Source organism: Oculina patagonica, chromosome 12, assembly GCF_052425735.1.
Source record: "Oculina patagonica isolate OP01 chromosome 12, crgOcupat, whole genome shotgun sequence".
NCBI lineage: Eukaryota > Metazoa > Cnidaria > Anthozoa > Scleractinia > Oculinidae > Oculina > Oculina patagonica.
In genome coordinates, this window is record NC_135769.1 from 15,361,904 (window position 1) to 15,374,858 (window position 12,955).

General features: G+C 39.1%; 3 protein-coding genes and 1 pseudogene across 4 annotated transcripts; 1 reads left to right on the forward strand and 3 right to left on the reverse strand.

Moving 5' to 3' along the window:
- The first annotated feature begins 94 nt into the window (after window positions 1–94).
- On the forward strand, window positions 95–4,598 carry LOC144632576 (large ribosomal subunit protein uL3-like). Of its 2 annotated transcripts, XM_078491249.1 has the most exons (7): window positions 95–142; window positions 855–1,047; window positions 1,360–1,528; window positions 2,040–2,175; window positions 2,920–3,372; window positions 4,022–4,117; window positions 4,383–4,598. In XM_078491249.1, exons 1-7 carry the CDS (start codon window positions 98–100, stop codon window positions 4,551–4,553), a joined length of 1,263 nt encoding a protein of 420 aa, XP_078347375.1. In that variant the 5' UTR covers window positions 95–97; the 3' UTR covers window positions 4,554–4,598. The 2 variants fall into 2 exon arrangements, with proteins under 2 accessions (XP_078347375.1, XP_078347377.1); XM_078491251.1 differs by lacking the exons at window positions 4,022–4,117; window positions 4,383–4,598 and adding an exon at window positions 3,520–3,551 and having other exon boundaries at window positions 2,920–3,454.
- A 1,519-nt stretch (window positions 4,599–6,117) lies between these two features.
- On the reverse strand, window positions 6,118–7,991 carry LOC144632579 (adenosine receptor A3-like). Its single transcript, XM_078491254.1, has one exon. It carries the CDS (start codon window positions 7,494–7,496, stop codon window positions 6,600–6,602), a length of 897 nt encoding a protein of 298 aa, XP_078347380.1. The 5' UTR covers window positions 7,497–7,991; the 3' UTR covers window positions 6,118–6,599.
- A 3-nt stretch (window positions 7,992–7,994) lies between these two features.
- On the reverse strand, window positions 7,995–10,289 carry LOC144632578 (adenosine receptor A3-like; annotated as a pseudogene).
- A 1,723-nt stretch (window positions 10,290–12,012) lies between these two features.
- Window positions 12,013–12,921, reverse strand: LOC144633433 (adenosine receptor A3-like). Its single transcript, XM_078492309.1, has one exon. The coding sequence runs from the start codon at window positions 12,919–12,921 to the stop codon at window positions 12,013–12,015; it is 909 nt and encodes a 302-aa protein (XP_078348435.1).
- Between the last annotated feature and the right edge of the window lie 34 nt (window positions 12,922–12,955).

Sequence of the window (12,955 nt, forward strand, 5' to 3'; positions counted from 1 at the left end):
TGCATACTTCCGCTAGTCACATGTAATGTGGACTCGAAAAAGAGAAAATGGGAATTTAGGATCCCCCCTCTAAGCATATGCATCGACAAAAACCCGTATGTCACGTGTCGTCGTTCTCTTTCCCTGTGCTCGTAGAAAAATGGTGGGTGATAGTAGACAGTCTGAATGTAATCCGTGCGTTCTAGCCATTATTTCTTACCCATCTGGTTAAAAGCAATGTATAGCCTAACCAACTAGTAACTGTTGTTCATCAGGACTGAGATATTTTTAATGTTTCAACTAAAAATGTTCTTTTACGAAAGGTGTTTTCTGTCTCGTGTGAATTTTTCCGTAAGCTCTAAAACGGGAATGTTTTAGCCAAGCTTATACCTTTCATACCTCGTTCTCTTCATAATTAAACAGTAAGAATCAAGTCTTTCAAGTGTAAGGAAAAGGTGGTGCTGGAACTTCAGGATTTTTTTTTTTGTCCGAGTATGAAGCTGGGGAACTCAAGTTTATAAATTATTTTGTGTCGTTTATTACAAAAATAATATGGCTATATAAAATGTCATGCCCCATAATTTACAAAATCTGCTCAAGGAGTATTTTTTGGAGGAAAAATAAGCGTGCACATGTTGAAACGGATTTTTCTTTAGCTGCAGACTGTCATTGTTTCTGCCCCCCCCCCCCCCCTTCCCCCCACAAACGAATCCTCCTCGTTCCTTCAAATACCATTACAAATCCCTATTACATCTCAGGGGGGTTAATGTTTATCCAGAGGTTTTCTGAAGGTTCCCAATGGGGCTTAATCAAAATATTACAATTTTAGATAAACTGTTTCTTCCATAAGGTGACAAAGCAATCTTTTGTTTTAGTCTCATAGAAAGTTCAGAGCACCCCGACACGGCTCCTTGGGTTTCTTGCCTCGTAAGAGGTGCAAGCACCATAATGGAAGAATAAAGTCCTTTCCCAAGGATGATCCAACACTTCCTCCACATTTAACAGCTTTTGTGGGTTTTAAGGCTGGCATGACCCACATTGTACGAGAAGTGGAGAAACCAGGATCAAGTATGCTTCTTCATTAGTTTCTTTCAAACTTTTAGATTAAGTTGATCGACTCTAACATAAGACATTTCTAACCAGAATGTTTGTTGCACTTCTGGTTGTAAACTGTCTGTTGCCTTTACTGTCCCAGCTGGTTTAAACAGTGTGTTCATTTGTTGTGACTGGTTTGGTAGGAAAGATCCATTTTCTTCAACAGCTATTGAAACTGGATTAAATCCTTTAGAAAGTTGCAATGAGAAATATAGAGTTATAAAGTGCTACAAAGTTGTGTATGTTATTCTAGTCTTTAAAACCAAATTTTCATTTACTTAACAGAAATTCACAAGAAGGAAGTAGTAGAAGCAGTAACCATTGTTGAAACACCACCTATGATGGTTGTTGGTGTTGTTGGCTACATTGAAACTCCCAGAGGACTGCGTGTTCTCAAGACAATCTGGGCTGAACATCTCAGCGAGGAATGTAAACGCCGCTTTTACAAGAACTGGTATGTGTTTTTATGTGATGCAAGTATTAGATGAGGTTCTCAGTACGCCTTTTACATGAGGAGACTCAGACTGGGCAAAAACTATCATGTTCCACTGCTCACTCTGTCTGTTACATTCCAAGATTTTACTGTACTTAAAATCACTACCTGCACTGAAGTCAAAATTATACTTGTGCATCAAAGCAAACCATGACCAAATCTTTATGATACAAGACCTGTGTGTTTTGGGAATGGTAAAAATGCTTATGTTGTGCTTTTATCTCATTCGTACATTGCACATTTTTGCATTTCATCTTGTTTTTCCTTGTGACTGAATACCATAATTTAATTTTAACTAAATAAATGCCAGTAAACTTGTATAGTAGCATTTGAGTGTTATGTGGTGCACTTCTAACCAGTGTTACCTACAAAGTGCCTTTTCTCCGCTCGGCATGTCATTGCCGATGAGATTTGGCTCCCCCATTCTCTCTTCTATTTCATCAACCATGCCCCTGCTGGTTTGTACATAAAGGTGCAATTCCAAGAAGAAGGCATTCTCCAAGGCTTCCAAGCGTTGGGCAGATGAGGATGGCAAGAGTGCTATTGAGAATGACTTCAACACCATGAAGAAGTATTGCAAAGTCATCCGTGTTATTTGCCACACACAGGTAAATACTGACATTTGAGACATTTTGGTTAACCACGTTCCAAGAGAAACCAGTCTGGGCTCTGAGGTGTAAAATTGAGATCAAATTAGGGTTACCAATTAAAAAAATAATTTTATGGGGTGATCAGAATTGCATACAAACTACACAATGTAATTCTTGCCAGTCTCAAATTCGGAAGTTGTTTTGAATCTCAAACTTATTACCATATGTATACATGTACCTAATTTTGTTTTGTAACAACAATCAGCTTACACACCAAAAAATTTTTGACACTCCTCTGAAGATGATTTTATTAATAGATTTGTACAAAGACAAAAAGAACATTTATTTCAAGGCATGTTATTGTTTTGAAATGGCACATTTTGCCTAAGGCCCAGTAATAAAAATAAAACCTTCTTCTTATAACTTGTCGCGGAACATTGTTGCATTGCAAGTTGTAAAGTGTTGTTGCATGTATTACCACCCGTATTGCAAGTTCTGGCAACATGTTGCACAAAGTTGAACTCATGTCTACTTTGCACAACAAGTTGCTGCAACTTGCAACATGGGTGGTAATATGAGCAACAACATTCAACAACTTGCAATGCAACAATGTTCCGAGACAAGTTGAAAGAAAATGTTGCCCGTATTACTTGGCCTTTACTGTTGTATTAGTAAAATATGATGCTTGACATCTTTGGAAAACTTTCTGTTGATATACTGGCAAAGTTTATAAAAAGCCAAATCACTTTATTCTCATTGTAGCAAAAGCTTGTGAAACTTGGTCAAAAGAAGGCCATCATTAAGGAGATTCAAGTCAATGGTGGCAAGGATGTTGGAGAGAAAATTGACTGGGCTCGTGAACGCCTTGAAAATCCTGCACCTGTTCGTAAGGTCTTTTCAAAGGATGAGATGATTGATGTCATCGGTGTATCTAAAGGTCATGGATTTAAGGGTGTGACATACCGTTGGGGCACCAAGAAGCTGCCACGCAAGACTCACAAGGGTCTGCGTAAGGTGGCCTGTATCGGAGCCTGGCATCCGGCCCGTGTGTCTTACTCTGTTGCCCGTGCTGGTCAGTTTGGTTATCACCACCGTACTGAAATCAACAAGAAGATCTACCGCATTGGTCGTGGCATTCACACCAAAGACGGAAAGGTGATCAAGAACAATGCCAGTACCGAGTATGATCTCACAGACAAGTCAATCACTCCTATGGTGAGTTCTGTACTGATTATCTATGAAAATGCTAGACAATTTATGGTTTGTGATGGTAATGTTCACACACGTACATTGTACAGTACATGTGGTAGGGGAAGTTGTTCTTTAAACCAGCAACAGAAATTTGTATTTGAAAATATAAAGTCAGGAGATTCATTTAAGTTCTGGGCAGGTGGGCATCAGGGTTTTGCACCCAGGCAAAGTATTAGCAAGGTCCTACCTTCTTTGGTATTCGTAAACGGAAGTTACTGTAGTTCAAATGTTAAGAACAGCCAAGCAAAGCCATGTTAGCATCTGTTCAATATGCCCAGTGATAAGTTCAGCGCAGGTGTGGCTTTTACATTACGTGGTCAGTATTTAACAAGTGGACATTCATACTACAGCCCTAAGTTTGAGGCTACTAAGGACGTTTTCCCTGAAGCACAAAATGAGATCCTCAAGGAAAATACTTCTATACATACAAACAAAGATTTTTTTTCAATTTACTGATTATTTTTATATCCCCAAGGAGCATAGAAGAGTGATATTTTCAGCTATTCTCATCTTTGCTGATCACTTTTTATGGGAAAAGGAAATCTCCCTGTATTTAACATTTTAATGTACTCACCAAAAAGTTTGTTCACATCATTATGATTTGCCTCTGTAGGGTTCTTTCCCGCACTATGGTGAAGTGAATGAAGACTATGTCATGGTCAAGGGCTGTGTTGTGGGCAAAGTGAAACGTGTGCTCACTCTACGCAAGGTAAGAATACTGTCTGTGATCCAGAGTTCAGGGTAGGTGGCTGCAGCACCTGTCTGAAAGCAATATATCAAGCTGAAGGAATCTCTCCTGTACAGGGGGACCTGCATGAATTTTAGCCAGTGATTCTCACCAGTTACACAGTGCACCTGCTCTGTAATTTAATATTTTTTGTTTACAGGTCAAAATGAACAAATCACTTATTGTTCTAAAACTGAAGCTTCTTGCAACTCCTGTTTATTTGATATAAACTTTTGTTTTCCCACAGTCATTACTTGTCCAGACTAGCCGTGCTGCCTTGGAGAAGATTGAACTCAAATTCATCGACACCTCGTCCAAGTTTGGCCATGGACGCTTCCAGCATCCTGCTGAGAAGAGGGCTTTCATGGGTCTGCTTAAAAAGGAACGTGAGAGGGAGTTGACTGCTGGTGCAGAATAACCTTGTGTATGAGCTCAATAAAATCACATCGAATTCAGAAAAAAATTGTCTGTTTTATCTTACGTAGTTGGTATTAAAAAATACAGTTCCAGATAGCACTCACCTCATACTGACTGGATTTCTAGAAAATCGGGCTTGTTTGCAACAAAAGAATACGATAAATTAATCAATGCTATGGCTACCTCTGTTGCTGTGAAACCAGTAAAAAAATAAACTATGGTCATACGTGATCATATTTATAATAAAATTTGGTAGAATGTGAAGAGCAGCTTTGGAACGAACTTCTATTTTCAAAACCACCACCCAGAGGCAAAGAAAACTGCATCAACCCTCCTTAACCCTTTTTAACTCGGAAAAGAGTTGTAGTGGGCGAAGTGAATTCACTCCTTCACTCCTTCACTCGTTTCCTGTTAGACATATGCACGCAATGCGTGCAAGTGTTTTAAGGCCTCTAGAGAATAAGACCTGTTCTCTGATACCTACATTTCTTGTTAAATTACATAAAATTAACATGCTTAGTCACCAACCGAAATATTGTATTGTCAGTTTTCTTGAAATAATATTATGATATTTATTCAGCTTTAAGCCGAGACCGTAAACCTTTGGTTTTTTAGAACCAGTTAGAAAAAAACTAACCCAAAACACTCAGCTAAAGATGAATTTATTTCAGAACAATTTGGTGAAAAAAAAATCGCTCGACTTATAGCCAATGATATTATTATTATTATTATTATTATTTTTCGTTTCCTTCAAATAACAAAAAGGAAAAATAAAAAGAAAGAAATCAATTTGCAACAGATGGGAACTCTATCTCTTGGCCTTTCAGTCTGCTCTCGATCAGTATTTGATGACAATCAAAGTGAAGTAAACAAAACTGTTTGGAAAGTAAAACATCATTTGTATTAGCAAACCTTTATTTGTCAGTTTGTTGTTTTCGATTATTGTTTCATTATAACTTTTCCGAGTTTAGTGGCTTATAGCCACTTTTATTTCATTCTCCAATTAACACTTCGGAAAGGGCGAAAAGGCGGGATCCTCAGGCTTCTCGCGCTCACTTTTCACCACTCCACATTTCCAGCCCGTACAAAAAAAGAGAGGCCTCAGCGGAGGAGAGAGATTCCTTCCTAGGGTGGAAAAGTTTTTTAACTTCCACCCGACTCCTATACGTAAATTGCACCCCTACGCGAGACGACGAGCATATGGGGGATGGGGTGGGTACTGCTAAACACTGGACCTGAGTAATATTCGTTTGAAGACACGACAACTTGACGTACTGTGGCAAATCGGGACAGGATAGGGAATGTTTATGAGATGCTGCTTCAATTATCTCCGAAGAAATCAAAACGACTCTCGCTGGGTACAGCTGATTGGTTGAGCTACTCGTTCACTCAGCCCTTATAGTTCACCACTTGATATTCTCCAATTCTGATTGGTTTAAATTGGTCACGTGACGCGATAATGTTCATCTGCGAAGAGATACTATCAGGCCACAGTGCCCGTCCGAGAAAAATACATTCAACTTCACTGCAATTAGTGGGTCTCTTGTCTGGTTTTGTTCCTTTTGTATAACATTGCGGCATTCAAGTCTTTCATACTTAAAAGTTAAAAATAATTTAAGATGCTCATTTTTTTAATCAGCGTGCGGAACAAAATTTAGTGTTGAACATGAAAGACGAAAGAGCGTTTTTGTTTCAGAACTATCGGTCTGACCCTAACACCTTGGAAATCTAATGTGACAGAAACACTATGTGGTATATACGAGTTCGCACAAGCTCGAAATGTTTAAAGATTACTTTATTTCACTAAAACAATTACATTATCCGGCCTCATCAACTAGCATCATCATTATCTTATTGTTTATGAAATTTGTGTGGTTGTTTGTGTCCATATTCCAAGCGTAACTTTAAGTCGAACATTCTGGTGATCAAATTAAACTGGATTGTTTGGCAGATGTAATTTTGGTGTCAACGCGGATGATTAACATGTCTACATCGGTAACTGGAAAACAAAAAGAAACGAAATAACGAAATTTTTTCTCTTTTTTAACTAACAGGATATCTGTTTAACCAAATCTATAGCCGCGCGTCTCACTTCTCTCATCTTCCAGCAGTATAATATCGGGTTAGGAGTTGAGTTTAAAAACAAGAGTGTGGATGAATATGCCCAAGGGACAATAAGAGATTGAAGCAATATTTTGGCTGCTATTAAAACTGTAACTATACCTATGGGAAGATAACATACTATAACTGAAAACTGCACCCACAATGCACTGAACACTGTCTTTCTGTATCGCGCTATGTTCAATGGCTCATGTCCGTTTGGTTGTCCTTGGTGAACGTGTTCTTGTATTTGAGCTTGATGATGAAGGAGCTTTAGGAAGATCTTTGTATAACAGCAGGTTGAGACTGCTAAGCAAAACGTAACAGCTACGGAGATAAAATATCGAAAAATCTGGACGTTCCAAAAAACAGAGATAAGAAGTCCAACGCTGAGAGTCCAAAAACAGATCACACTTAACAGAACTCGTTTAAAAGTAACCACTTGTCTGTATCTCATGCCCAGTAACAGGGCGAGAAGTCTGTCCACGCTTATTGCAGTCAGTGTCAGCAAGGATACATAAAGTAACAACAGGCCTGCAAAAAGACCTATACCAATAACAGGATAGCAAATATTAAAGTTTTCGTATTCTACCGTTATTAGAAATATGACAAAAAGTGGCTCCACGAGAATTCCAACGAAGAAATCAGTGAGCGCCAGTGAACGTAACAAGATCTTGGAAGGTGGATGAAGGGACGACTCCTTGTGAAGGGCAGCTAGGATCACAGTATTACCTAGGGTTGCAGTGGTGGCGAGGAAACTGTTCAAAACTACAAGAAACATCAGTTCATGACTTCCCATTAACGAAAGTGCAATGCAAAAATTAAAATCTTTATCATCTGCCATGTTTAGTATTTTCTGTTATGTCGCTGAACAGTTTCCCTGAGTTATCTGCAATCCATGAAGAGGCTTCTAAAGGTTTCGGAAATAGAGAAGAGAGATCTAACAGTAGTTGGCTGATGTTGTTCAGTTCTTGCGCGCGTTATCAATTTCGAAAAATATTTGACGAGAAATTTGTGTTACTGAGGCAGCTTGCAGTAGCGTCCGCCCTTTACCAGTGTGATGTCCGTGTGTGTGTGAGCCGGCTTTCTTAAGAATAGGCTTGTTATTACTAAAAGTAAATGCGATGACTTATAAACATAAATATTTAAAGAGCAGAGCAACTTTATTACTTTCAGTTGTGTTTTTTCTCATCACGGATGTTCTTTCTATGACACGAGCCCGTGACCTTTTGTTTCTTTGTCTTGCTTTGTGTTTCTATTAACTGGATTTTTTTAATTTACTAGTACACTCAATTAAATTCTCAGTTTGATTTATATTTAGGTTTTAATTAAAGTTTGAATTTTCTGTTTTTGCATCTCGGTTTAAATAGTATTCTAGAGCTAATTAGCACCATACATATCCTGTTGTAGATCGGTTTATACGACATTTATTCGACAAAATAAACTAGGATCAAACATCCGTCACAGACTTCTTTTTAAAGGATGAAAAATTATTGTTTTATTACACAGCTAAATTTACATGCCAGTTAATGTACATGCTTTACGATTTGCCCTCTAAGCAAAGATTGCTTCAGGTTCCAGCACCGGCACTCTCTTATCTGGACTAAAGAAAGATATTTCGTGTTCAAAGAAACTGATAGGAGCTTCGAGCTCTTTCATTAGGAATTTTTTATTTGTTCATCTCTTGATCTGTTAATGGTGCTTGGTGCAATCGAAAGGGGTGTGTAAATGAAAGTATATTACAGCAATACAGCATTGGTTCTTGATCCATCATTTACTTACATAACTGAACGATGAACCATTAATCAGAGCCTAAATAATGCCTGAGTGGTGAGTGAGTGAGTGAGTGAGTAAATAATTAAGTCTAATATCAGAGTACTAGTTTAACGTCTACTGGAGGAAAAACATCCATCAAACAATAATCTGTGTGAATGGCGCAGCTCTAGCTCGATAAGCAACACAACATCTGTCTAATAGTTTCCATGGCCGCTCGTCTCGCTTCTCTGATCTTCCAACAATAGAGGATTGGGTTCAGTGTTGAGTTAAAGAACATAAGCGTTGCTGAAAGAGTCCAGGCAACAAGATGAGATGGTATCATTTCTTTGAAAGCCATTGAAGCTGTTACTATACTAAAAGGGAGATAGCATGCAAGTACTGAAAACTGTACCCACAATGCACTGGAAACTGTCTCTATATCGCGCTATGTTCAATGGTTCATGTCCGTTTGGTTGTCCTTGGTGAACGTCTTCTTGTATTTGAGCTTGATGATGAAGAAGCTTTTGAAAGATTTGAATAGTAACGGCAAGTTGAGACTATTATACATAATAAAACAACTATTAAGATGTAATATAACATTACCTTCTTTTTCCAAAACACCGCGCTGGCAAAGCCCATGTTAAGAATCCAAAAACAGATCACAATCACTAGTACGCGCTTAAAAGTAACCACTTGTCTGTATCTCATGCCCAGTAACAGGGCGAGAAGTCTATCCACGCCACAGTCAGTGTGAACAAGGATACCAAACATAAAACTTGACCGGTAAAGATTGTTATAGCATTAATGAGGTAACAGCGATCCCAGCTTTCGTATTCTTTCGTCAATAAAAATATCAGAAAAAGTGGCTCCACGAGAATCCCAACAAAGACATCAGTGAGCGCCAGTGAACGTAACAAGATCTTGGAAGGTGGATGAAGGGACGACTCCTTGTGAAGGGCAGCTAGGATCACAGTATTACCTAACGTTGTAGTAATGGCGAGAAAACTGTGAAAGGCTATAAGAAACCAAAATGCTTGGGTCGCCATTACGGGTACACCGCAAAGATTTGTGACACTTTCATCCGGCTCCATGTTGATATAATACAATAGTGAAGACGACGTTTCCTTTTAATTAAGATGCCGCGTCGAATATTCCCCTGAAACGTATTTAGTTGGTTTACGAAAAAGCTGAAAGAAGCTGCTCTGTTCGTAAAAAAAAAAAATGTAAATACAATTTTAAAGTCCATACGCGGGACGAGGTTACCCTCAGTGTCCAAACCAGAGGCTCATGTATAAGACGTAGGACTATACAGATCGAATTGGAATTTAGTAGTGTTGATTTTTGCGGAGGGAGGAAAACCGGAGAACCCGGAGAAAAACCCTCGGAGCGAGGACGAGAACCAACAACAAACTCAACCCACATATGACGCCGGGTCCGGGAATCGAACCCGGGCCACATTGGTGGGAGGCGAGTGCTCTCACCACTGCGCCATCCCCGCTCCCCCAGGGTGCGGGGATGGCGCAGTCCACCTCGTTGGTGGAATACCACGCAGAATACCACGGAATACCACGCAGTCCACCTCGTTGGTGGACTGCGTGGTATTCCGCCGAAGTTCTTTGAAGACGATAGCAACTAAAAACGTTGCGGTGTACGTTTATATATGTCTGAATTTATCAAAACCAGGTCAAAGAAATTTTCACCGTCTTAAGCGCAAATCGCTGTAAACGCGTTTTTTTCTCGCCAGAAACTATCTCCAAACTCGATGATATAAAAACTAAAGGGAATGTCAGTCTTTTTTTCTCTTCTCCTCTCTCTTCTCTACCTTTCAGCGCTGTATTTCTTTTTTTTCCCTTTCTTGTGGCGTTTTAAGCCAATTCGCGCAGTAACGTACTTGTTCAAGTCACTTTTCTTTGACCCGGTTTTGATAAATTCAGACATATATATATACTAGTTATGCAACGCTTTCGAGTGGTATAATACAAGTGACAAGTGGGATATTCCATAGTATACCACGAGAAAGTGTTGTGTAACTATTTTATACCATGCCATAGAAAATACGCTTACTAAATTTCGTCGAGAATACAGTCGCAGCGCACTATGGGAAGGTTGGGTTGAATACCGTCGAATATACAACGGCTTTCCTGCATTCTGATTGGCTGTATTTTCTATGGCATGGTATAAATATATATATGTTTTGGCGGCTAGTGCTATTCAAATCTTACGTCATTGTTCTAAATTAAGAGAAAGTTGCTTGAAACTCGATTGGGGTGATTTGCAGTAACATTTTTTCTTTGATCAAATCCGTACAGCACACGAGATTACTTATTCATAATATTAAAAATAATCCCATAAATTTGAAAGGCTGGCTTTTTATTGTCATGCATTTTTTACTACTTTCTTTGCAAACGATGTTTCAGAACTGCTGTTAATACTGCTGTGAAATGAAATTTGACGTTTTTAAGTAGTCCAATTAAACTGTTGGCTTGATTCATATGTAGATGTTAGTTGACTTTATTTACTTGTATTAAAGAATCTTTTTGCAGCTTCACACACACAAAAGTACAATCCGCCCACAACTTTTCTCCAGACGCCAAATAGAGCGTTATTACTCTTCCGGATAATAGAGGACGTACGAATCCCCAAAATCCCGCGTGTCTACCTTATTAGACATTCTAAGGAGTAGCACTTATATTTAGTTATAAGAATTGGTTTATGCTTAGCGTGCGTATATCGAGTTATGGATGCCCGCGGAAAGTTTGAGTAGCACGACAGACCGACAAAAGCGTAAGAGTTGCTCGAGGCGTGGCAACCTCCCAAGTGCATCCATAACTCAAGTATGCACTCAGCTAAAGGCTGAACCAATTCTTCTATAACATAGCGGCAATATTAACAAAGTTGTGCGCGAAAACAGCTTTTACAACAGGCTAAAAGATCAACGCCGAAGGACAAATTTGGAAGTTCTTTGCTGCTTCTTTCATTTAGTGTTGTACGCGTACGGAATTGATATGAAGACTGTTGGGATGTGATCGACGGGAACTCGCAGCTATTCGATTGGTTTACAGGCCATGGTATATGAGCTCATATACTATGGACCACAAATATGGTACGCATCGGTGAGAAGAGTTGAGGAGCTCAAATATTGCTATTCTTCCGGGGTGATTTTAATAAAACAATTATTCCACTCGTGTTTTTTCGATCCGGGTCCGGGTTTTTACTTATCGTTGATGCAGTTATATATTGGAATTTTTTGAAGTTTTATGTTTAACTGTGCAGCCAATATTTGAAGGAAGGCCACAGGTTTCTAATTTATCAAACTGTTACTATTTTTACCCTTAATAGGGGAAAGTTGATGATATCTTGATGACCAAAAATGCACAACGGTACAACACACTAAATTGTCTAACCAGATGATTTATTGTTGAACGTTTTCCTTTCCAAAATGCAGACTTAAACGTTTTTGCGTGCGGTAAGGTAACTGGACTCCAGTGATAACCAGTTAAACCGGTCTCCTAATGTACTGCTCTATCTGCGCGTTCTTTTTTTCCTACTTGATAGAGTTTGACAATCAGAAGTCATAACACAAATTTGTATAATTAATCGCTACCTTAACTTGATAAACAACAAGATATCTGCTTAATAATGTCTATAACCTCTCGTCTCACTTCTCTAATCTTCCAACAATAGAGGATTGGGTTCAGTGCTGAGTTAAAGAACATAAGCGTTGATGCAAATGACCAAGCGACAAGAAGAGAAGGTATCATTCCTCTGGTTGCCATTAATACTGTAATTATAGTCATTGGAAGGTAACACGTGACTACTGCAAACTGTACCCACAATGCACTGGACACTGTCTTTCTGTATCGCGCTAAGTTCGATGGCTCATGTCCGTTTGGTTTTCCTTGCTGACAGCGTTGATGGATCTGAGCTTGACGATAAAGAAGCTTTTGATAAATTTTAATGTAAGAGCAAGTTGAGACCATTATGCATAACAGGACAACTATAGAGATGTAATATAAGGTTATCTTCCTATTCCAAAATACCGCGGTGGCAAAGCAGATGCCCAGAATCCAAAAACAGATCACAGTAAGTCGAATTCTTTTAGAAGTTACCACTTGTCTGTATCTCATGCCCAGTAACAAGGCGAGAAGTCTGTCCACGCTTATTGCAGTCAGTGTGAGCAAGGATACCAAACCCAATATTTGACCAGTAAAAATTGTCATAGCACTTATGCGGTAACAAAGTTCCAAGCTTTCGTATTCTTTCGTCAGTAACAATATGACAAGAAGCGGCTCCACGACAATCCCAACGAAGAAATCAGTGAGCGCCAGTGAACGTAACAAGATCTTGGAAGCTGGTCGAAGGGACGACTCCTTGTGAAGGGCAACTAGGATTACACAATTATTTAACGTTGAAGCGATGGCGAAAAAGATATTAATGGCAACAAGAAACATTAGTGCATGGGTTCCCATGAAAGGTGCCGAGCAAAGATTTCTGTCTTCCTCGTTGGCGTCCATATTTTGTTGCTAAGACAAGGTTTGTTGGATTCGG